Consider the following 25,697-nt stretch of genomic DNA (forward strand, 5'->3'; position numbering starts at 1 on the left):
CAAGCGACCTCCCGCCCAGCCTACCACCGAGGAAGGAAGCTAAAAGAGCTTTCCCCTCAGGAGACAACATGCTGATGTCTTAATCAACGTTTTTTTTTTTTTAAAGCAGCAGTGCCTGTGATTTATCAAAAAAAACAAACCCTGGATTCTTGTCTTCCTATTTTCACTTTTTTTTTTTTTTTTTAAACAAAGAATCAAGCTACCAGGACCGCAAGTTCTGCCACGTTCATTTGCTGGAGACAGAGAAATACTGAAGGGGACTGCAGGTGGTGCACCTTACTTACAGGGGGTGCCCTTCAAGTTTTTTTCTGTCTTCATCTGCTGGAAGGGAGGCATAACCCAGCAGTCTGGGCTGATCCGGGTACGTACAGGGAACCAAATGTCTATCTTCTTCATCAAGCCTAACAAGGCCTCTGCTCACAGCATAGGATATTTGCCTGCTGGAGAAAGAGAATATTGGCAGGCTGAGATCAGCACAGAAGCCTATAAGGGTGATACCAGCAAACCTGCTAGTCTTTGTCTCCATCTGATGGTTGGGAGGCATAATTCATGCATCTGGACTGGTCTGGCTGATTGAAGAGGAAGCATCACTTACTTCATGTCCTACTTTAGTTTAAAGGGAATCAAATAAATTATTTTGTTCTTATTAAACAGATTCAGTTCCTTTTTATTCATTTCCCATGTTTCTTTAAGAACTACAGTGCTTTGTTTAGTAAATAGGGTATGTACAGAAATCACAACCCCCACCCCCTTTTATTTTGAAGAACAAGAATCCAAAATAAGTGTAATTACACCCATAAAGTCTTCCCAAGGCCTCTTGAGTGTAAACTTGTTATGACAAACATTATATAAGCTGATTTGAGAATATAGCCCTAAATTTAGTCCATATCACTTGTCACACCTTTTAGAGAAGATTTTTACCCTGAACTGTAGTCTGGGGGCAGGGACAACAGCTTACTTCTGAGCAATTATCTTGAAAAGCGGAACCTGAACAGCTTTAAATCACTGTGCTGGAATACCAAGTCACTTGACCACAACTGGCACTGTGAGACACCACTGTAAGAAAGCCTGGAAAAAAAAATGTCTGCCTGCCACTAAAAGACTTATCACTACTATTGCCTACTTACGAAAGAAGGATGAGAAATAAAGATGGGAGAAAATAAAGACGGGAGAAAATAAAACAAAAAATGTAAACAAAAGTGCAGAATACTACCAAAATCATCAAATAAAGAAACATAATTGTATTAGTACTTACCCTTAAAATTTAAATAATGATTTCTGTGTGAAACTATTCTTACTGCTCACCACTACAAATATAGTCAAGTTAAAGTTACCCATACAGAACTGAACAAACCTACAGAACTTGTAATAAGGTCAGCACACTGCTTTAGGGTGAGTTTTGTCAGGATTACAGCTTTTAATCCATCTGTATCTCTAAAACAGACTCCTAAAAATGCAAACCAAATAGCAGAAGACTTACATGAGAGACAGTTTTTGCATTCTGACATGCACACATATGACTCATGTCTCTTCATTCATCCTTACTGAGATCTAGTAACCTGCTGCATTACATGAATTACAAGAATTAATGCTCACATTAGGAATCACAGTCTAACAAGCTGAAAAACTTGAGTTACAAGTGGTGCCTTGTTTGGAAGCAACAATGAATCAAACGTTACCAAACAGCCTTGGTTCAAATTCCATTCATTTTACCTTTAATAGAGATTTGCCCTCCTTGTCTCTATCCTCAGCATCTAACTTGATGTCCAGTTTCTCAATAAGTTTGGCAGTATCTTCCTTCTTAAAGTTCATAATGGCGTCAAAGACCTACCAACCAAAATCAAATAAAATCAGCCTCTAAGAAGAGTTTCACAACCAGTGTTGCTACACCAAATTCTTAAATTACGTTAATGAACTTTTACAATATTGCTAACACTGGCCCAGCCTGTGACTGGCTACCACATAAGCAAGATTTTGGTACATCTTGGTGATGTGTTTCATCTTTCGACAGCTGTACAATGAAGAGGTGAAGTCTGCCAGAAAGTTATTTTGTCTCGCTCAGAAACAATATAAAAAGATAAATTACAATGATAAACAATGTTTTCGAATTTACAGTTAAAACTTGGGTACATCAAGTCATGTAAGCAACTTCACACTCTTGTAACAGATGTTCTCCGAGGACAGCAGGATATAAGTGCTCGCAAGTAGGTGACATTATCCAATGGAGCCCAGTACGAGAAGATTATACAAAAATATCTAGAACTTTTACCGTGCTTGATTGAGCATATGCAACCTGACCCATGAACCAAGTGGCAGGGGGCCTCCTCAGTTCTTAACACAATTCTTAACATGGACAACCAATGCCAAGGGAAGGTGGGTGGGTTTTGAGATGACTTACAACCTGCTGCCTCAAAGAATGTTACTGGTAAGCACTTTCTCTGAAGACAGGCAGGATCTGAAGTCCTCAAATATGAGGAATCCCTAGGCACATAAAGAGGAGAAAAACAACTAGACAACACTGCCAACAAGTAGAAGTATTTTTTATCTCTCCTCTTTTTGTGGAACTCCACTGGCTTCCTAATTTATGCAAGATCAAGTTTTAAATATTGTTATTTTTATTTTATTTAGCTCACAACTTTTCATTGGTAGCTCAAGGCAAGTTACATTCAGGTACTGTAGGTATACTTTGTCTTGCTTTTAAAGCTTAACACCGAGAAGACTCCTATTATCAAGTTTTTTACTCTGGTACATCCCTTTGAGCATATTGCTTGCAGGTGCTCAAGAATTCTTTAGAATTCCATTTCCTACTGAGATAGGTCTAGAGCTGACCAGACACAGGGTCTTTTCTTATCAGCCACTTTACTTAGGGAATGTCCTGTTAGGAGCCCAATTTTATGAAGTTTAGGAAAAATATTAAAACTTGTTTTCTTATCCAGACTTTTGAAACAGATTAATTTTTTTGTGATGAGCTGATAGTCTGGGGTTGCAGTGTATTAGTGGCCCTTCACTTTTCTCTGTTTATAAATGTTAGTATTTGTTTTTATTGCATTATTTTATATATTTTTTATATTGTTAGCATTGTTTGATTATATTGCATTGCATTTATTGACTTTTTTATATTGTTTACACTCTAACTGCTTTGATCATTGATTTAAAAAGTGCTGTATTAAGCTCAATACATAAATAATAATAATAATGATAACAGATGCTCTTTAATCACAGCCATCATCTCTTGAATTTTGTCCCCTAACAAATTATCCCTGGTACAGCGTACATCAGTGCATATCCTTCAAGGCCATTTATCTGTAACCATGTGAGTCTTCAGTCCCCTATGGGGACAGAATGGATAAGAAGCTTCTCACATTCTTCCATATGTTTTACTGTTCGAGGGAAATTTGTCTGCTCTGGGTATGATAATTCCACCAACAGTTTTAGTTACTGGACACATTCGTGCAAATACTCCATCTTGGACAGAAGAGATTTTAATCTCCCTCTTTAGTTTTCAGATCTCAAGGAGGCAAAGAAATTATTCACTAGCTCCGATAACTGGGCTCCCACTGGTCGGGGAATTACAGGGTGGAACTTCAGTTGGAAGAGAAATATCCTCTTCAGAAACCCAAATTCGCTCATCCTCATTTAGGGTTACTCCCAACACTGAAGTAAAGTCCCCTGCTCTAACACTGGCTGGTTCCAAGGTGCTCCATACCTGATGCATCAACACTTCCCATCAATTAGTACCCCACTACATAGATAGTGCCGGTAGCTTCCTCTATGTCATAATATTCATTGTGGGATTCTTGGACACAACGCCATTATGATCCGCTCTGACATCTCTGCTGTGCTTAGTGTGTTAATTACACTTGGCATGTGATCTCTGCATTGATGAAACGGATGGCACCCTGGTCAGCCCCAGGTCTGTATAAACACACGCCTAGGTGCCATGGGGATTGTTACGTGTGCCGGCCGCAGCAGACCCGCGGCACGGCCCTCTCACCTTTTCTTAAAGACTCCAGCCTCTAGTTCCTCCTCGCTGGTGGCGGTGGGACGCCAGCTCCATCCTCGGGCCTCCCCCATTGCCTCCAGCCCCGCTGCAGCTTCCAGCGTTCCTGGTCCTGATACCACTACTCATTCGGCCTCTCCGAGTGGCCCGCAGAGATACGCCACCACTCGCGCCGCGCCCCTCCCTAGGCGCACGCGCGCATCGCTGATCCTTATGAAGGGACCGCGGCGGAAACCTGGTCGCAGCCCCGGATGATGATGTCAACCTCTGCATAGTACTTAAGCTCAGGCCCCGCTCCATAGCGATGCCTTTGCAACAGGTCTCCTCGCTACCTGAGTACTCGCTGCTAGAGATTCGTCTCTACCCCTCATCGTTCCTGGTTCCTGTTCTCCTTGTTCCTGCACTGCTTATGCTTCGGAATGATTACACGGACTTTGACATCACTTTGCCAGACTATGCTTCAGCCTGTCTCCAGACCCAGACTTCTGCTTCGCCTGACTACGCTACAGCCTGTCTCCAGACCCAGACCTCTGCTTTGCCTGACCACGTATTGCCTATCTCCAGACCCACACCACCGCTTCGTCCGACTATGCTATTGACTTCTCCGCGATTTGACCTCAGCTTTGATTGACTACGTTACTGACTATCTCCGTGATCAGACCTCAGCATTTCTTGCCACAGCCCCTGGATTGCCGCCAGCCCTGACTCAAGCCTACCATTGGATGCCTCTTCTGCCTACTCCCTGGACATGGACTTACTAGGCTTCGGCCTATCTTTGCTCGAGCGCCCTCAGTCTGCCTTTGTCTCATTGGCGCCCGAGTTCCCAGAACTTTACCCAGTCCAGAGTAGGACTAATCCATCCCTCGCCTGCTGTCTCTGGGCTGAACCAGCTTCTCTTACTATCCTACTTTGAGGCCCACCTAAGTTCTGCCGGCCCCGGCACTCAAAGGCTCAAACCGCGGGGAACGAGGGCTGGTATAGGTGAAGCTCCAGTGGCCTCTGCCTATCAGCCCACTCCAACTGCCGACGGTAGGGACCCATAGGTCCTTGTCTATGGGTTGCGTTAATCCCCACCTTGGCCCAAGGGTCCACCTCCAACGCAACAGGTTGCAAAGGCCATGGACTATGTGGAGCCGCGTGCCCTCCAGGCCATCCCAAGCCTGGCATCCAAGGTACAAGAACAGCAGCAGTTTCTTGAGATATTGGCCTCCTCCATGGATCACCTTCACGCCCGGCTTGATGCCCTTACTAATATTCCAGCTTCTACTCAGGCTCCTCCTCATCCACAGCCATCTCCATCGATGCCTCGAGCCTTGTTGGCTCTACCAGTGCCCCTGTGCTTCAACGGGTACTCCAGACTCTGCAGAGGGTTCATTAACCAATGCTATATGCAATTCGCTCTGCAGCCCTCCGTCTTCCAGGACGAACTGACCAAAGTCAACTTCATCCTATCCCATCTCGAAGGGAAGGCACTGGCTTGGGCTTCCCCCCTGTGGGAACGTTCGGATTCCTTGTTGAAGGAACTGTCTCAGTTTGTGGCTGTGTTTTGACGGATCTTTGATGATCCTGGGTGGCATGCCGTGGCAAGTACCAGCCTACTACACCTCTGCCAAGGTCAAAGAAGTCTCTTCGACTTTACCATCGAGTTTCGGACTTTGGCCATGGAGCTCACCTGGCAGGAAGACTGCCTACGAGCTATTTACTTGGATGGACTTTCCTCACAGCTGAAGGATGAGCTGGCTGCAAGGGAGCTCCCTTCCTCTCTTGAGGACCTTATAGACCTGACAGGCCGAATCGACCACCATCTCCAAGAGCGTCACCGGAAGAGTCGGATGCCCAAGAAACCCTCTCAGGTTCGGTCTTGTTTGTCACCAACCACCGACCCTGCTCCAAGCAGGGATATTATGGTGGCTAAGACGGAAGAACCCATGCAGTTGGGTCATGGGCGGCTGACACTGGAAGAGCACCTCCTGTGAAGGGAGGCCTCGGGCTTCCAGTCGCCTTCTGTTCCTATCAGAAGGTGTCCCTCCACTGCCCCAGGACAAGGGTCCACCCTCGAGCACAACACAAGCACTGATAGCAGAAGGAGTGTACATCAGTGATGGAAAACTGGCATTAATAGATGCAGGCCTTAAAGACATTTACTGAAGGCTTCTTGGCCTCAGGCTTTTCCATGCCTTTTTGATATATATTTTTTTTAGAACATAAAAGTAATGTATTTTTTTTTATTATGTACTTTTAAATTATTTGTTAAAACTTTGTGCACCACCTTAAGCAGGCTTGTCTTGGGACAATAGCATATAAATAATAAATGAAATAAAATGAGGCAGTGGCAGAAAAATGTTTCAAAGCAGCAAAGAAGATAGAGGCAGTAAGCCCCAAAAAGTAGAAGAATTTCAATAGAGAGAGATATGTCCACGTGTAGCTCGAATGACTAAAGAGTGAGGGGCTCACGAGGCAGCGTGCATACATGGGAACTTCCGCACATACTCAGTAAAATCTTTACTGCGCTCTGAGAGCTGGGTCTGTGTTGTTGCTGGATGACATCACCCACAAATAATGTCTAATTCATGTCTGCTTGTCGATGGAGAAATATCTAGTCTTCATTTAATCAGCAAAGGACAGCACCAAATCCCTACCAATTCTCAGCCAGCAGGCCATCTCAGATCATCTGGTGTAAGTTTAGTTTTGAGAGAAGCAATTAGGAAACCAGGGAAAAACATCCTTTCTGTATTTTATTTAAGGCTATGGTACAAACTGATGGAAGTTAAAATAGTATTTACATTTAGTGAGGAACAAGATGGTAGTACTGTAATTGTGTAAAACACTGCTGGAACTCTGTTGGCAACTGCAGTTTCTGTTATCTACTGAGCATATTTCATTTTTCTATTTTTTACTATGATATGCCCAAGCATAAAATGCAAATCTCAGGTTTACCCATCAGAAAATTCAAAATCTGATCCAAGAAGCTTCTTGCACCACAAACAGAATAAGAAAACTGCTTTGTGAAATCAGGCCCTTAGTTTAGCTTTGTCATTCTGTTGGCTGCAACAATTGATCCTTTGGTGTTAGAAGGGCCGCTCAGTCCTAATGCCCTTCCTTCAGCAAAAGAGGTGAAAGTTGACTCAATGGGGAAGAATCTTCTGCCTCTGGGCTTGGTAAACATAGCATCCAGAGATTACATTGTTTCCGCAACAAGTACACCAAGTAAGTGAGCCAGGAATAGCCTAAACAGTTTATTTGCTTAGAAACTACTCCCACCCTAAATATGTACAGTAAATGTGTGAGTGTTTGCCTTACCTTGAAGATAGGGTCCAGAATGAGCTGGCAGAAAGTTCGGGGTAACTTCTTACCATCTGGGCTAGTGGCAGATTTGCTAAATTTCCCTGCAGCTGGATCAAAATATCTAAATAAATAAATTCAAAGGACATTAATACTTTAGTGCCATAAAGTTTATTTCCTTATAATGTAATTCAGCTTCCTTGAAAGCTCCCTTTTCCAAGGCATGACATTCTGCCATGCATGGACATACAACTACGATAATGATGATGATGATGATGATGATGATGATGAAACTTTTGGGAAATGAAGATTAACTACCAGCTTCCTAAAATAATTGTATTGCCTGCCACTCCTTTGTCTGAGGGTTTATTTCCCAGATCTGCAGCAGCACAAAAGGCAGGTGAAAATGGGCAGACTGGATAGATCAAGTCATCCTTAGTTGCAGACTTCATCTTCTATAACATCTGTCAGCTTTTTTCTCAAACACTTTAGTGACCTGACCAATATATAGTAGGCCATTTAAAATACAAATTATCTGGCTAAACTTAGCAGTATAACGTGTCTCATATATTTAGCAGGATAAACAACCCGCTGAACAAACTGGCATAAAGGTTCCCTGCCATATGTACCTGGATAACTTTAAAACCTATACCAAATAAACATCTACCAAAAAATTAAAGTGAGGAAAGGAGACTTTCATAAAAACATAACAGAGAAGACACATAAAAGCATTGTAACTTTACTCAAAAGTCACTCTGAATGTTTTTTTGCTATGATACATTTTTTTTTTAATTAAATTTTTTTTTTATTATCCAATATAATGTAAAGCTTACAAACAGTATGTTAAATAGAGATGAGAACAGCAATACAAACATATAGGCAAATACAGAACTTTAGTTTTGCCTCCTTAGTAGAAAATACATAACAGTTCCAGTGCAATAACTTTTCCTCAGGTTAACATATATCCAGATATAGAATTGCCATGTCCCACTCTTCCCTAGTAATCCCCCCTCCCCCCTTGCCATTTCTCAGTCTCTCCTCATACACAGGCCGATACAGTACAGTGCGCTCCAATGACAGGTTAACAGTGCGCTCCAACGGAGCGCACTGTTAACCTGTCATTGGACGTGCGTTTTCCCTTACCCCTTATTCAGTAAGGGGCGGAAAACGCGCGTCCAACCCGCCAAACCTAATAGCGCCCTCAACATGCAAATGCATGTTGATGGCCCTATTAGGTATTCGCTCGCGATTCAGAAAGTAAAATGTGCAGCCAAGCTGCACATTTTACTTTCAGAAATTAGCACCTACCCAAAGGTAGGCACTAATTTCTTCCGGCACCGGGAAAGTGCACAGAAAAGCAGTAAAAACTGCTTTTCTGTGTACCCTCCAACTTAATATCATGGCGATATTAAGTCGGAGGTCCCGAAGAGTAAAACAAGTTAAAAAAAAAAAAAATTTGAAGTCGGCCGGCGGCTGTCGGGTCAAAAACTGGACGCTCAATTTTGCTGGCGGCCGGTTTCCAAGCCCGTGGCTGTCAGCGGGCTCGAGAACCGACGCCGGCAAAATTGAGCGTTGGCTGTCAAACCCGCTGACAGCCGCCGCTCCTGTCAAAAAGGAGGCGCTAGGGACACGCTAGTGTCCTTAGCGCCTTCTTTTGCCCGTTTCTACCGCCGGGCCTCATTTGAATACTGCATTGCGCGCACAGGCGAGTGGCCTGTGCGCGCGTCGGGAGAGCGGGCGTTTGCCCGCTCTCCCGCGGACTTTACTGAATCGGCCTGACTATCAGTTACGCTGTTCCATCTGGGCTAGGTATTGAATCAGCTATGTCCACACCCTATAAAATTTGCGTAAGGTGACTCGTCTATGGGCCATTAATTTCTCCATGTAATGTATTTGCCTTAATTTGCCGTAGAGCTGCGTGAGTGTGGGTGGGTTTGAACATTTCCACTGGGCAGCGATCACTAGTCTGGCAGCAGTAGTAAGATAATACAACATTTTTTGTTTTTCATCATCTAGATCTGAATAAGGGAGTCCAAGTAACCAGTACTCTGCTTGTAAGGGAACCTGAACTCCCACACTTTATCCACTAATCCTTGACAAGCACTCCAAAACCCCTGCAGCTTAGGACATTGCCACCACATATGCCAATAGGTACCTCTCTGGGAACACTGTCGCCAGCAATTAGGTGAGCGGCCTGGGCACCATTTGGCCACTCTCACTGGGGAATAGTGCCAGCGATAAAGAAGTTTGTATCTATTCTCCATCATGGATGCGGACATTGAAAATTGGCCTAACGCCTTAAAACACCCTTCCCAGTTGTTGCGGTCCCAGTGAAGGCCCAAGTCCCGATCCCAAGCCAAAAAATGGGTTGCTCTCCCATCCGTGGTGTGTATCAATAACCGGTAAAGCTTAGAAATCCCTTTCCAAAAGTGTCGTGGCTGAAGGCAATACCCTTCAAACATCGAACATGGACTGGATAAATCAGAACCGGGCCCTGGGGATCCCAAAAAGTGTCGCAGCTGAGCATATGTAAAAAAACCAGTGGTAGGTATCTGAAACTTGTCCTGTAATTCTCTAAAGGGAACCATCCCTTGGCACCAAACCTGTCCTAAATGTACTAACCCCTGGGATTCCCAGCATTTAAACATCAGGTTTTTCTGTCCCTCAACGAAATCCCGAAGATATCGGATGGGGGACAGGGCAGAGTAATGTTTGCTGCCTATCAATTTGTGTTTCCATTTTTTCCAGACCATCAGAGAGGTCTGGATACTTAAAGGAAAGGTTTTCAATTCCCTGGGGGTACTGGTCATTGGCCAAAATAGAGCCGGGATGGGCGTGCCCCCTATCATTTGGCTCTCGATCCCCACCCATTGTTTAGGCGATTGTAAATCATGGCTATCGACTATGAATTTTAACTGGGCTGCGGTATAATAGTGTACTAGGGAGGGCAGTCCCAAGCCTCTGTCTCTACGGGTTTGGCTGAGAATCAGATGGGAGATCCTTGGGGGCCTCCTGCACCATATAAAGGCAAACAGTTTACGCTGAAGAGGCCTCAGGTCCGCAACAGGATAGGGACATGGCAGAACCTGAAAAAGATAGCCAAGTTTTGGTAGAAGATTCATCTTAATCGCAGCCATTCTGCCAAACCATGAAAAAGGTAGGCATTCCCATCTATCTATATCCCCCATCAAGTTGCGAAACAAAGGTTTATAATTTAGAGATACTAATTGGGAAGAATCCAAACTAAGATTAACTCCCAGATACCTTATAGGACCGGTGGTCCACTGGAATAGGAGCTCACTCTTGCCTTGCCACAGCAGGTTCTCAGTAAAATGCACAGGGAGAATTTCCGATTTATCAAGATTAACCCAAAATCCCGACACTCTTCCTTATCGGGCCAGCATAGATACGACCCTATGCATGGAAGTCATAGGCTGAGAGAGAGACAAGATAACATCATCTGTGTAGAGAGTGATTTTATGTGTTTCTCCGCCAGACTGGATCCCATACACCTCTCTTTCCCTCTTAATCCACTCCGCTAAGGGTTCTAGGCTAAGAGCAAAGAGGAGCGGCGAAAGAAAAGGTGCCGAATAGCCATGATTTATCTTAATACATGCAGACGGTTCACGATAGAGCGCCTGAATCCAAACTGCGAAGGTGCCCCCCAGACTCATCTTCCGCAAAACAGCAAATAGATAGGGCCAGTAAACTCTATCAAATGCTTTTTCAGCGTCTAGGGTCATAAAGACCGTTGGGGCGTTAGTGGATTTAGCGATATGTATTAAGTCTATTATCTTTCGAATATTATCAGATGTCACTCTACCCGGCAGAAAGTCTGCTTGATCAGCATGGATAAGTGTCCCTATATAACCACTCAATCGAAATGCTAAAATTTTGGCCAGGATTTTTAAATCAACATTTATGAGTGAGATAGGTCGGTATGAGGCACAACTATTAGGGTCTTTTCCCAGTTTGGGAATAAGTGTAATCCCCGCTATATTCCCGTGTGGTAGGAGGGTTGCCCCTTCCCTCAATTTATTAAACATGGCTACTAATGGGCCCTGTAGTAAGTCTCTGAATTTTTTGTAAAAAAGAGGCATGAACCCATCTAAGCCTGGTGACTTCCCGGACTTTTAAGTCCTTGATAGCCCAATCGATCTCAAATAGGGATATCGGTTTGTCTAATTGGCACTGGCCCTCCCCTGACAGCACTGGTAGAGGGATGGGCTCTAAAAAAATCGCAATCTCTTCCTCGGACGGAGTCACCTTCGGCTGATATAATTCCTCATAGAACTCTAGAAACCGGGCCCTGATCTCTGGTTGTTGCAGTAGCATTATTCCCTGTTTAGCCTTAATGCGATATATCATTTCTCTATTTCTTTTTATCTGTAGGCATCTGGCCAAACGTTTGCTATGCTTGTCGCCAGAATCATAGTGCTGCTGTTTAAGGAGATCTAGGGAAAAGGCGATGTCCACCACATCTAGGGCTGCAATCTCCTCCCGCTTTTGAGTTACTAATCGAACTGGAAAGGACCCCAGATTCCCCTTATGACGTCCTTCTAAATCCCTCAACTCTTGTAATAGAATTGCTTTCTTGGCCCATTTCTGCTTTTTATGATAGGAGGCTATACTAATAAAATGGCCTTAGAGGACCGCCTTCAAGCCTTCCCATTGTGCAATAGGGGAGATCTCTTCGTCCCCTTTAAGGAGAAGATGTTTCAAATACTTCCGTGATACGATCAAAATATTTTGACTCATGCAGTAATGAATCATTGAGCCTCCAGAATTTCCTTCCAGTATCTGCTGATGTCACCGTCCAACTAACTGGGGCATGGTCTGACCAGGTGATAGGCTCGATATCTACCCTGGATGTAACTCCCACAAGATCCTTAGTTATGAGAAAATAATCAATTCTGGTATATGAGTTGTGGGCATGTGAATAAAAGGAATAATTTCGACTGTGGGTAAAATACAGCCTCCAAATATCTACCACGTTGCTAGTCTTCATAAAATGTTTCATGGCCTTGCATGCTCCGTGTGACCCTGAAATGATCTGTGCAGAAGTATCTAGGGATGGGGAGAGGGCGATATTAAAATCTCCCGCCACAATTATGTGCTGCCCAGGAAAGTTTTTGGTCTGGTTTAGTACTTCTTCTAAAGTCTCCCTTTGCTGAGTGGGTCTGCAATAAATGTTCACTAACACCAGTACCCAATTATGAATTATGACTTTAAGCAGGAGAAAACGGCCCTGAGGGTCTGCATATGACTGAGAGACTTGTACCAATAATCCTTGTGCAAAGAGGCTTCCCACTCCATTATATCTCCTTTGATTGGTGGCTGGAGCATAGTATTGAAGTGGATACCACTTTGAGACCATAACTCTTTCATGAAAACAACGGAGGTGAGTTTCCTGGAGGAAAACTACCAATGCAGAAAATCTCGTTAGCTCCTTAAACAACAGCTTCCGTTTAAACAGGGAGTTTAACCCTTTAACATTAAACGTAATGCATAGTACCTCACCCACAGACATAGTTAACACCCAAGCCCAGCATAGCCCAAATAAGAAATTCTAAGTCACATTGTAGCTCTAAATATTTCCTCTGAGGCTCATTCCCACCTCTGGGTCGTCCCGCTGTTGTGTGTCCCCCTGAACCCCTAGATATGTCAACAGAGAGTTTGGACCGTTTAGTCAAGCTTGTCCCCCCCACCCTCCAACCTCTTGTACCCTTTTCTAACTTCCCTCCCCTCCCCCCATTCCTTCCTTCTCCCCACCCCCCTTCCCTTACTCCTCCCCTCGGATCCAATCACCCACCAGATCGGTGAGCCCCTAACCACGGAGGATAGCCCTTCTCCCTCCCCCGCAGCCTAACTTAACCCATCCCACTGCTGTAAACGAGTTGTGGCAATTTTATAGACCCCATATTAAGTTAACATTGAACATTTGAAGACTTAGCAAACAGTAAATACCAATAAGAAGTCAACAATACAAAAATCCAAACTGCTAGGAAATAGAGCAGTCATCAGCATTGCTTCCTGGGGCAAATCCCCAGCTTTCTGGGGTTCCTCATCTGGGTTCGATGAAGCAGTCCTGAGTCCCCATGATGTGTCGATCAATGCCTTGCTCTCTACCATCGATTTGAAGTGACATGCGTCAAAACTCCACCCTCTGCCATCCAGGCTATGTTCTCCTCAAGATGGCGCTCCCCGCGTGATCCTGGGCAGACTCTCTGAATTTCAGGTAAGGCACCAGCCACCCTTACCTACGCGTTGCCATTGCGGCTGGCTAGGAGCAGAAGCTTTCTGTTGTGCTTTGTCTAGAGAAGTAATCTCGATGCCAGCCACTTGTGGAAGGGGTATGGCTTCTGCCATTGATTTCACCAGAGACGTAACTCCTTTCAGAGTAAAGGTAAGGCCCCAAGGAAAGACCAATCGATATAGTATACCTTCGTTCCAAAGGACTGCAGTCAGGGGTTGCACCTCCCTGCGTCGTCGGAGTGTGGCCGGGGCTAGATCATTATATATTTGTAGTTCGTGTCCCTCCCAGCTGAAGGGTGACACTCGACCTGCACTGTGCATAATATCTTCTTTAATTAAATAGCTGTGAAGGCAGATAAGATCTTTAGGGGCATTACGGGGGGCTGCCCCCAATGCACGATGAGTCCATTCTATAACTACCTCTGTGTGTCTCGGTTTCTTCCCCGCTTCAGGGCTGAGGATAGAAGGGCGACACACATTTTCCTAGATACATCCATAGCATTTGAATACTCAGGCTGCTCCAGTAAGCTCCTGATCCTGATGTTAGAGCGTCTGGACCTGTTCTCTAGGTCCTCCAATTTTAACTGAATATCCTCATTCTGGTTCTGTATTTCTTGGACTTCTATGGTAAGCGCTGCCATCTTCAAAACCTGTCCTTCTACTATCCCTTCAGTGTCCTCCACCCTGCTACCTAAGTCTTGCATGTCCTGCCGGATGCCTTCCAAATTAGTATTTACATCTTCTCTGAGTGATTGGATATCAGATTTAATTTCTGCGAACCATTTGTCAAAGTCCTGTTTAGTGAGGGAGTTCACCGCTGTACCATTAATCGTCTCGACCAGTATGCCACGGTCTGATTGGACCTCCGCATGTGATCCTAAGGGTTCTTTACCAGGGCGGCATACCTGGATCCGTCGGCATCAAAGGAATAGCAAGCGAGGTCCACCGTTTTTTTTTGCTAGCCTTAACCTCTAAAGTTCTCTGCTTCTTATGCTGTAGCTCTGGGGGCAGCAGGTTGAGATTCTAGCCCAAAAAGCTTATAATTGCCGCCATGGGAGGGAGAGAAGTAGGGCTAGACGTCCATGTTGGTTGATGATGTCACATTCCTCTCAATCCCTACTTAAGTTCTGAGATTTCCTGTGAAAGTGTGCAATTGTGGCTTATATTTTGCTGCTAAAAGGTTGCCACATGAAGTTTGCTGCTACTTATATTATACTGCTTGAAGATCAGTGTTGTATTTTGCTGCCTGCAGGGTGCTGCTTGTAGTTTGCTGCTGTAAATTTCCACATGGGTTTAGCAGCTGATATGGGGCTGCTTAAATCGTGCTCCTTAAATTACACTGCTTGAATGTACTGCCAGTATTTAGCTGCTGTTGAAAGTATGGTGCGTGAATTAGATGTTGCAAGTAATGGGAGCGTTACTGCAGGAATTGCGCTGCAGAAGTTTCGCTGCTTTAATGTTGCTGCAGAAATTTTACTGCGTGAATTAGTGCTGCGGAGGATGGAGGATGGGTGGGGTGTCGCCAAGAGAGAGCTCCAAACACAGCAGCAGCAGCACTTCTGGACCCAGAGAATATCTCAGTCACTGAGAATTACCCTCCTTGACAGTGTGAAAAATCAATATAGAAGGACCCCTATGAAAAGAGCTGCGCTCCCCCAACACAGGACAATACCAATGTGCCTGCAGCTATTTTCCCTTTCTTGAGTCCCTGCTGTGTTATGTGCTGCAAGATTGCTGCCAGGAAGAAAGCTGAGCCTGTGCTGATACTGTCCCTCAGCTCCTCTGCTGCTCCACTAACCACGCAGCTGCCACAAAAGAAGATCTCAAATCTCCCACGTCTGCCCAAGCCGACCCTGCAGTCAGAATCTCGATGGGATGTGCAGGGATATCCGAGAAGCCCTTATTTTAAATTTGAAAGGTCTGCTGTGAGTTTTCCCGCTGCTATGAAACATTTTTAATCATCGGCCTCTTCAATTATGTTGTCCAGGTTTTTTTTTGAGAATTTTAAATTAATCCATAACCCAAGTGCACATAACGAACACACAAAACTCAGTGTGATAAATACAACGGTAGGGAAACTTATCTTAATTGAAACCCGCATAGAAAAACCACACCCAAAGTTCACATCATGTTCTGATAAGTTTCCCTGCCACTATATTTATCACACTGAGTTTTGTGTAAAGTTACAGAGCTTTTATGTGTCTGCTCTGCTATGTTTTTATGAAGGTCTCCTTTCCTCACTTTATTATTTTGGTGGTTTATTTTTTTGGTATAGTTGTTTACCTCCATAACTTGGGTTCAGTCGTTTTCTTGAGGATAACTTTCAAACCTAACCAGATATGTTTGAATACAGACGGTTAGGTTTTTAAGTTATCCGGCCTTGTGTGGTCGGATAACTTGCTACTTATCTTGATATTTTTAAAAGATATCTGGGTAAGTAGTGCTTTGAAATTAAAAAAAAAAAAAAAGAAGATGTGAAGAAGCCTGTGGTCCTCTTTCCTCCTCCCGTCCTCCATGAAATGATACCCATGACGGCCTTGCATCTCCCCAATCCACACTGCCACCAATTGAAAAAAAAATTATTTCAAGGTTAGCAGGTCGGGCCCTCTCCCCCAAACCCAATTCTCCCGAACTCGTTAGAAATGGCAATCCCACCCTGGAGCCTACCTACACCCACCTGCTTTGAATAAGTAGTAGACCGGCCAATCACACCTCCACCCGGATTGCCTCTTGCTGCCCTGAAACTTATAATTTCCTGCTGGGAGCAAGGTACAGTACCTACTGTTCCTTAATGCTTCCAGCACAGCTTCTGATAGAAGATGCACTGGAAACGTAAGTTACCCCTAGTTTACTCCAGTTCTCAGCTACAGAAGATCTCTATGCTATTCGGCTTACTTATGGGAGAGATATGTAGAAAAACACAGGATAATTATTGGAGGTCATGCATATTGACAGCCAAGTGAGAAAATGCATAAAGTAAAGAAAGCCACTTAGGAAAGGATAAACATAAAAATAGATAAATATTTAAATTAAGCAATATCTATAATTATTTTATCTAGTTAGTAGGAAACACCACTCAGCAGTAACTCATATTCAAAATTTTCAGTGATCATCACACTAAGAATAACATACGTGCATTTGGCTAGCTGTTTTAAGCCCACAGTATTGGACAGACAATTTCTGAGGAAGCACTAACCCATATAAAAGGAAATGTTATGTGAAACGGGACTCATTATTTCCAATAATATATAAATATGATTCAATTTTAATTTTAAGTTGAACTTGCAACTGTTGTTATTGTATTGTACTGCACCCATAAGTTTGTTTTAATTTAGTTGTAATCTGTCATGGGTCCCCTTCTTGGAAAAGAGGTGAAATCACAAATATACATAAATCATACAACTTTTCTATAAACTGCTAAATGCCAGAACATTGAAAACCTCATGCATCAGAAAAACAAACACATTTTAGATTTTAAGGATTCCTGTGGACAGAGAATGTATTAACACTCACTTGTCTCCCCACAGTTTCTTCATCATATCTTCTACTTTTCTGGCACGGTCAGCTGGAGAGAGTTGTGCCTTTTCACCTTTAGCAGAAAATTTGGCTATGTACATCTCAGCAAATTGTTTTAAAGTAAAAGCCCAACCATGAAGACCAGATCCAAATCCAACAGTGCCAATAACAGGATCGATCTAAAAATACAACCTTAGTTAAAAAAAGGACAGAGTCAAGAGCATAATGCATTTCAGTGGTGACTCAGAACTAAAAGGTACAATTCAACATCAGTTAGTAGCCAAAGACAAAGCAGCAGCATTTACCTTATAATAAAAAAAGCAAGTTTGCTTACCATAAACAGTGTTTTCCGAAGATAGCAGAATGATTTAGCCATGCTTTCTAATTGACTTCATCTGACAGCATGGGTGTGGAGCCATCTCACCAAGCTTTCAGAGCTTTGCTCCCCTGAGCATGCATGGCCATTCCTGCACGATGATCTTATTCTCCTCAGTTTGTAATAAAGTGACTAGTATGAATTAGGTACAGAAGGTTGTCCAGGGAAGAGGGTAGGTTCGCATAGCTAAATCATCCTGCTATCTACGGAAACACTCTTTACAGTAAACAAACTTGCTTTTTCCCGTCAATAAGCAGGCTGAGTTAGACATGCTTTCTGGAAGTTCCAAGTTTAGGGTTGCTGTGAAGTTACGTGCTCTTAGCTTTCATTTTTTTTCTTGCAATCCAAACTCTTCATGGACAACTGTCAACTGTCTGCTTTTCCCACTGAACTTTCGGAGGCTTAAAGGCTGATCCAAACAATAGTGGGACAAGAAGGTATGAACTGACGACCATGTTAATGCTTTGCAAATGTCCTCGACTGGAACTTCATTAAGATGGGCAATTGAAGAGGCTGTTGCTCGCACTTGATGTACTCTTATCAGTCATATAAGTTATGTAGAACTTGCCTTATAGCAGAATTGAATACATTGGATTATCCAGATAAGGTTCTTTTTGTTACTACTATTCCCAAGGCATTTTTATTATAAGAGACAAACAGTTGAGAAATGTGCCTGTGACACAGGATTCGGCATTTGTAGTATGCTAAAGCCAGTTTGCAGTCTAATTGTTGCACGTCCCGTCCGCGTTGGTGCTGCAGTCGGGCCAGCTCACCTCGCGTTTCTGTCCACCAGCTCTGGCTCCCCGTCTCTAGCTGCCGTGGCCAGCTCCCGTCGCCCGCGGTACTCCCTGTGTCCCCAGGCCCATCCAACTCATAACGCTTCTCACACCGGGGCTCGCCATCCTCCGTGGCATTGGCCCCGCCCGTAGGTGCGCGCACACGGACCATGATTCCCTTTAAAGGGCCCAGCACGGGAAACTGGTCCGCAGTGCCCGGTGATGACATCACCTAGTCTGGATATAAATAGCGAGGCCCTGGCCCCAGGACCTCGCCTTGGCAATCGGATCGACACCATGGTGTTCTGAGTTTGCCTTCCAGCATTTCCTTGTTCCAGTGTCTCCTTGTTCCAGTGACTCCTTGTGTTCCAGTGTTCCTGCGCCCTGTGTTCTTCCTGAGTCCCTACTTCTCGGACTGATCTTTGGTACTGACCTCGGCCTGCCTGATTACTCTCTTTGTCTGCTGCCTGGAACTGACCACTGCTGCCTGGAACTGACCCTCGCTTGCCTTGACTACGCTCAGACTGACCTTGGTACTGATCCCTGCTTTGGCTGACCACTTCTGGACAGATACTCTGGCTTTGACCATTGCGCTTCACTCGGACACTCTTTTCTGGCCTTCCGTGACTATCAGACCTACCTGCCTGGAATCCATCTGCGGCCTTCATCCAGCTAGACCCACAGGCGCTGCCGGTCTCTCCCGGAGGACCTTCCTGAACTGTTACCTACCTGAGGTCTCCAAAGCTTCCAGTTTGGGTCTAGTTCATCCTTTCTGTATCAACCGCGCACCCTTACTTGTGGTGGACACATCCCTCCGCTACCTCTCCGCTACCTAAGTCCAGGCAGTCCGGGTACCCGAGGGCTCAATCTGAGGAAACCCCGGATTGCTATTAGCAAGCTCCAGCTTGCCTCTGTCTCCTCATATACTCCGCCTCCTGGTGGCAGGTGCTCTCTGGGCCTGACCAGAGGGCCGTACCAATCCTGCACCAGGCCAAGGGTCCACCTCCAGTGCAACACTAATGTGTGTAGTTTTTTTTTTCCCTTTCGTTTTGTATAGTTCAGTGGAAAAAGTAGGCAGGGAGAAAGATTGATTTACGTGAAAAACAGATACTATCTTTGTAGGAATGATGGGTTTGAAGTACTATCTTGCCATGGTAAAACTGTTAGTATGGGGAAAAATGGACTAATGCTTGAAGTTCACTGCTATTGGGAACAGAACCTTCCAAGTGAGATACTTTAAAGATACAGAATCCATAGCTTCAAAAGAAGGAGTCAGAAGTTTTTCTAATACCACATTAACATCCCAAAGTAATGGAGGTTTATATATGGGAGGCTTAATTCATAGGAGACCCTTCATGAAAAGGGATATTAGAGGGTGAGTGGAAATGGATGGTCCGTCTCTTCCATTATGATATACTGCACTAGCACTGAATTGTACTCTTATGGAAGAAGTGGCTAGACTCAACTGTGATAACGTATGCAGATATGATAAATTTTCACATATACAGGAGAATGGGTCAATGGTGTTAGCAATACACCATGCGGAATATCTGCGCCAATTGAAGGCATAGTTTCTGCAGGTGGAAAGTTTTCTGGTTGAAACAATAATGTCTTGATTAGAATGTGGCAAACTGAATTTCTCTAAACACCTTCCATTCAACATCCTCGCCATCAGATGGTGGAAGGAATGTAGTGGATGCCGTAGAGGTCCTCCCTCTTGTTAGGAGATCTGTGGTGTTTCCTAGGGATACTGGAGCCTGAACTGAAAGTTGTATTAGATAAGCATACCTAAGTTGTCTCAGCCATGCCGGTGCGATTAGGATCATCCTTGCTTTGTCCTGAATGTACTTCTGGATTGTTCGTGCAATCAGTGGAAATGGGGGATAAGCATAGACTAGGCTCCTGAATCAGGAGAGGAGGAATGCATCCTAGGATTCCCTGAATGAGTTTGGATGAATGGAACAAAATCTGTTCACCTTCCTGTTGCATTTGGATGTGAATAGGTTGTCCATTGTAGGCCTACTGGTGAAATAAGTGGCCTGCCACTATTGACTGAGGGACCATTCGTGAGGATGGAAGATTCTGCTGAGTCTGTTGGCATTCTGTGTTCACTATTCCTGGCAGGTAGGTTGCTTGTAAGCTGATAGAGTGTATCTTTGCCCATTCTAACATAAGAACATAAGAAATTGCCATGCTGGGTCAGACCAAGGGTCCATCAAGCCCAGCATCCTGTTTTCAACAGAGGCAAAACCAGGCCACAAGAATCTGGCAATTACCCAAACACTAAGAAGATCCCATGCTACTGATGCAATTAATAGCAGTGGCTATTCCCTAAGTAAACTTGATTAATAGCTGTTAATGGACTTCTCCTCCAAGAACTTATCCAAACCTTTTTTGAACCCAGCTACACTAACTGCACTAACCACATCCTCTGGCAACAAATTCCAGAGCTTTATTGTGCGTTGAGTGAAAAAGAATTTTCTCCGATTAGTCTTAAATGTGCTACTTGCTAACTTCATGGAATGAAGTTAGCAAGTAGCACCTTCTATTATTCGAAAGTGTAAATAATCGATTCACGTCTACTCGTTCAAGACCTCTTATGATCTTAAAGATCTCTATCATATCCCCCGTCAGCCGTCTCTTCTCCAAGCTGAACAGCTCTAACCTAAGATGTTTATTGCCTCCTTGCATAAGATCCAGGAACCGGACCCTCCTTGTTTGTTTATACGTGTGAATCATTACACATTTCTTTTGTAGTATATGACGAAAAATAAGAAGCGCATTCTTTATTGCTCTGAGTTCTAGTAGATTGATCTAGAAGGTTCTCTTTTCCTGGGTCCATGGGGCTTGTGTTTTGTAGTAAAGTAAATGAGTTCCCCATCCACAAGTGGTTGCATCTGTTGTGAGGATCAGCAGAAGAGCTGGGATAAAAGGGAGGGTGTGGGCACCCTTGGTCAAGATTGCTAGTGTTAGCCATCATGCCATCTCTGTTTTCATGGATTGTGTTATCATCACTTTGGTGGACATGGACTGTTGGTACTGCAACCATTGTTTTTTCAAGCCCCCATTGTATTCACCGCATGTGTAATCGAGTCTGCAGTACTGCATGAATTGCCGCTGCCATGTGGCATAGTAATACCAATATTTGGCGTAATGTTGATGCAGCTGAAGACAGAGAGAGTGTAATATATGGGCTCTGTCTATGGGAAGGAATGCTCTTGAAAGGACCATGTTTATCTTTGCACCAATGAACTGCAGAGACAGAGTAAGTTTTGATTTCTCATAATTTTCTAGGAATCCCAGATTCAAAACATTGAATGGTATCTGTTAAGTGTATCCAAAGACTTTCCAAATTGGGAGAAACTACTAGTCAATTGTCCAGGTAGGGGCATATCCGTATTCCCTTCCTTTGCAGTGAGCCACAGCCACTGCCAGGCATTTGGTGAAGACTCTAGGGGCAGATGAGAGTCCAAATATGAATACCTTGTATTGGCAGTGATCTGATCCTATCTTGAAACACAGGCAGCACCAATAAGAACGCTGATTGGAATGTGAGTATAAGCACCTTTGAGATCCAATGAACACATCCAATCATTGGGTTGTATGAACGGTAGAGAATTTTTCTCCTTGTAGAGATTTGTTGCGAGAACAAAGGTCCAAAATTTTAGAGGCCTCCTTTCTTTTTTGGGATGAGGAAATATTGGGAGTAATAGTCTCTGTTGTTCTGGGGTGTTGGAATCCTGTGGATTGCATTCTGTGCAAGTAGATTTTGAGCCTCCTGGCTTAAGAGAGTATCTGTGATAGATCCCATGGTGGTGCCACTAAATATGGAATGGGAGGGCATTGTTTGAAATTCAACTTGTACCCGTGATGAATTATGTTTAATACCATTTGTCAGTCATGATGTCGGACCAGGCCTTAAAGAAATGTGTTAATCTGCCCCAGAATTGTATTTGGAGCTGTGGCTGGACTGGGCTCAAACACCTTCTTGAGATTTTGGCAGTTGTTGTTCCTGTTGTTTTTGACATTTTGGTTTCTCTGGCATCCTCTTTGTTGCGATAGTTGGATCTGTTGCCTGGGTGATTGGTAAGGTAACATCCAGTAAGGCTGATACTGCCTGTACCGTTTCCTTTGATAGTATTATCAAAGGAAACAAGGACAATCAAGGAGTAATATCTCCTTGATTGTCCTTGTTGCTCTGTAGTGGAATTTAGAAACTGCACTGCGTTTTGCTCTTTTAATTTATGAGACTGTCTCCCTTAATTTGTTTCCAAAGAGGTTGTCTCCGCAGCAGAAGAGGTCAGCCAGTTTTTCGTGGATGTCCTCCCTGATAGCGCTCAGCCTGAGCCACACCATTCTGCGTGCTGCAATAGATGCTGCCAAAGTGCAGGTTGAGGTGTCGAAGGCCTTGTAGACCGATTGTAGAAGGTGTCTCAATCCCTCCGCTAGATCGTGTAGTGGATGTGGTGTCATTTGTTCTCCAGATTCAGACTTTACAAATAGTTTGAGCTTTTGTACACATTTAAAAAGGTATTGAGTGATGTAAAACTGCTGTTGTTGATTCCTCAATTGAGCATCGAGCTTTAGAATACCTTCCGACCAAAGTCGTCTAGGATTTTGTGGTCTTTTCCTGGTGGAATATTAGAATGGAGTCTGGACTTTTTTGCCTTCTTCATAGCAGACCCTACTACCACCGAAGTGTGCGTATCTGAACCATTCTGTAGTGAGGTGACTTCTTTAGGTGAAATTTTAGATCTACCTTCCATGCCACAGGTAATCCTGAAAAGGGGGACTCCCATGTCTTATCCAGAACTGTATCCAGCACACAGTGTGACAGTACGGCTGTAGGTTTTGCGGGTATATTTAAAATCTTCAAGATACCTAACACTTCAGATCTTGAGTCTGGCATCTTGCGTAGTTCTACGTTCAAGGTCATTCCCATCTTTTCCACAAATTGTTAGGTTTTCCGGTGGTGAAAAGTGTTCCAGGGGCTTTTACGAAGGATCTGATGGGATGCCTGTGGAACTACCTGGAGAATTCACTGGAGACATATTTGGTGGTTTTTCATATTCGGGGGAAAACTGTGGGACAGTTTTCTCTGTTGGTGCAGGCAATTCATAGACATCTTATGTTGGTGGGGACCTCAGAAGTTCTTGCAATGAAGATTGGTCTCCACTTGGAGGACTCACAGGATGTACTATGGTGAGTGGTTCCATCTGAGGGTAAAGTAACTTGAAAAAATGTTTTAGGATAGCAATTATTTGTTTCATCGCCAGGGAGGATTTAGGGTCCAGCAATACTAGAGGGCTTTTTTTTCCAGTGTGATAAATCTATGCTTTTGGGAATCCATATGTTGTGTTTAGGAGGGGGTATAACTGCCATCAAGACTGAAGATTCTGAAGGTCTGATGTGAACCAGCGGAGATGATTCAGTCACAATAACTTTATATCTCGTGATGTTATTCTTGAAACTGAGTAGAGAATTTCTGCTGTAGAGAAACAGAAGAAAGATTGGAATAAACTCTTTTCCCACTTTGAGAGGAAATGGATGACACACTAGGTACGGCAATAAATACTTTTGGTCTGAAAAATCTCCCAGATCCAATTCTCCATGTTTATGAGGGCCTCTGGTATCATGACAGTTTTGGCCTTTTTTTTTCTTTGGAGAATGGGTATATGTTATCTCTAGGAGTAAAGTGTGTCTTGGATGACATCACCCAGAAAGCATGGCTAATTCAGCATGCTTATTGACAGAAAAACACAAGTGGCCATGTCCCTCAAAGTTGCAGATTAGAATCCCTTAGTTTAAAAAATGTTCTCCAGTGTGTACAAACCAACTTAAAATATTAAGAAAATATATAATTTTAAAAAGATCACAAAACACTTGAAAAAATATTTTTCCCACTGTCGTTCTCTGGGTTTGGATTTAAATTAACTGCCTTTCCATATCTGAGTTCAAGGTGAGTTACAAATCAGGTATAGCAGGTAGGTCCATGCCTCAGAGGGTTTCCTAAGTGCCTCGTTTACCAAGGCTTTTTTCCCATTCTTTATATGTGGGAAAAAAGTTTAGTAAATCAGGCACTAACTTTGTACCTCAGGCAATGGAGAAAGTAAGTTTGTTCACTGTAAAGTGTTCTCTGTAGACAATAGGATGACGTAGCCATGACATGTGGGTGATGTCATTTGGAGGCACCAAACTGACCTCTCTCTCTTAGCTAGTAGAGCATGAGTGGGAATTCAAGTGTGGGTATTGCTTTGTGAGCCTCCTCAGTAGATTTCAGAGCTAAGTCTAAGTAGTCAACTCTCCAGGGAGATAAGCAGATATTTAGCATGGCTAATTCATCCTGCTGTGTACAGATAACAACCTTTATAGTAAGCAAACTTGCTTTCTCAATCAACAAGCAGGGTAGAATTAACTATGACATTTGGGGAGTCCCAGGCTCAAGGTTGCAGCAAAGAGTTTACTGAATAAGCAACTCAAATCCCATTGTGGACAGTAGATTACTGGGTTAATAGGCCAAAAAAACTGCTTGTTCAAATTTACTGTCACTCTGAAAGATTGCCCCAATAGTAATGGTACAGAAAGGTGTGTACTCATGACTATGTTGCAGCTTTGCAGATATAAGATATAAGAACATAAGAACTTCCATACTGAGACAGACTGAGGGTCCATCAAACCCAGTATACTGTTTCCCAAAAGTTGCCAATCCAGCTCACAAGTACTTGACAAGATCCCATACAGTAAATAGATCCCATGCTGCTATCGCACAGTGATAATTAGTGGCTATTCCTTAAGGGGCGGATTTTAAAAGGAGCGCGAATAGCCTACTTTTGTTTGCGCTCCAGGCGCAAACAAAAGTACGCTGGATTTTAGTAGATATGCGCGGAGCCGCGCATATCTGCTAAAAACCTGGATCGGCGCGCACAAGGCTATGAATTTTGTATAGCCGGCGCGCGCCGAGCCGCACAGCCTACCCCCGTTCCCTCCAAGGCCGCTCCGAAATCGGAGCGGCCTTGGAGGGAATCCTCTAACGCCCTCCCCTCACCTTCCCCTCCCTTCCTCTACCTAACCCACCCGCCCGGCCCTGTCTACACCTCCCCCTTACCTTTCTCCGGGGATTTACGCCTCCCAGAGGGAGGCGTAAATCCCCGTGCACGAGCGGGCCTCCTGCGTGCCGGGCAGCGACCTGGGGCGGGTACGGAGGGTGCGGCCACGCCCCCGGACCGCCCCGGACCGTAGCCACGCCCCCGTACCCGCCCCCAAAACGCTGCCGACACGCCCCCCGAAACGCCGCGACGACCGGGCCCGCCCCCGACACGCCCCCCAACACGCCCCCCTCGGAGAACCCCGGGACTTACGCGAGTCCCGGGGCTCTGCGCGCGCCGGTAGGCCTATGTAAAATAGGCTTCCCGGCGCGCAGGGCCCTGCTCGCCTAAATCCGCCCGGTTTTGGGCGGATTTAGGTGAGCAGGGCTCTTAAAATCCGCCCCTAA

At 44.3% G+C, this 25,697-nt stretch overlaps 1 protein-coding gene across 1 annotated transcript in view; it reads right to left on the bottom strand.

Annotated features, from left to right (window-relative positions):
* The window catches only part of LOC115078026 (elongation factor 2-like), a 262,581-nt gene that overhangs the window by 175,894 nt on the left and 60,990 nt on the right, over positions 1 to 25,697 (bottom strand). The window contains exons 5-7 of the mRNA XM_029580602.1: positions 17,051 to 17,232; positions 7,301 to 7,406; positions 1,714 to 1,827 (exon numbers count right to left, since the gene is read on the bottom strand). Of these exons, the coding sequence (XP_029436462.1) occupies positions 1,714 to 1,827; positions 7,301 to 7,406; positions 17,051 to 17,232 (402 nt within the window). The remainder of the gene's footprint in view (positions 1 to 1,713; positions 1,828 to 7,300; positions 7,407 to 17,050; positions 17,233 to 25,697) is intronic.

This window comes from Rhinatrema bivittatum, chromosome 1 (genome assembly GCF_901001135.1).
Source record: "Rhinatrema bivittatum chromosome 1, aRhiBiv1.1, whole genome shotgun sequence".
NCBI classification, from domain to species: domain Eukaryota; kingdom Metazoa; phylum Chordata; class Amphibia; order Gymnophiona; family Rhinatrematidae; genus Rhinatrema; species Rhinatrema bivittatum.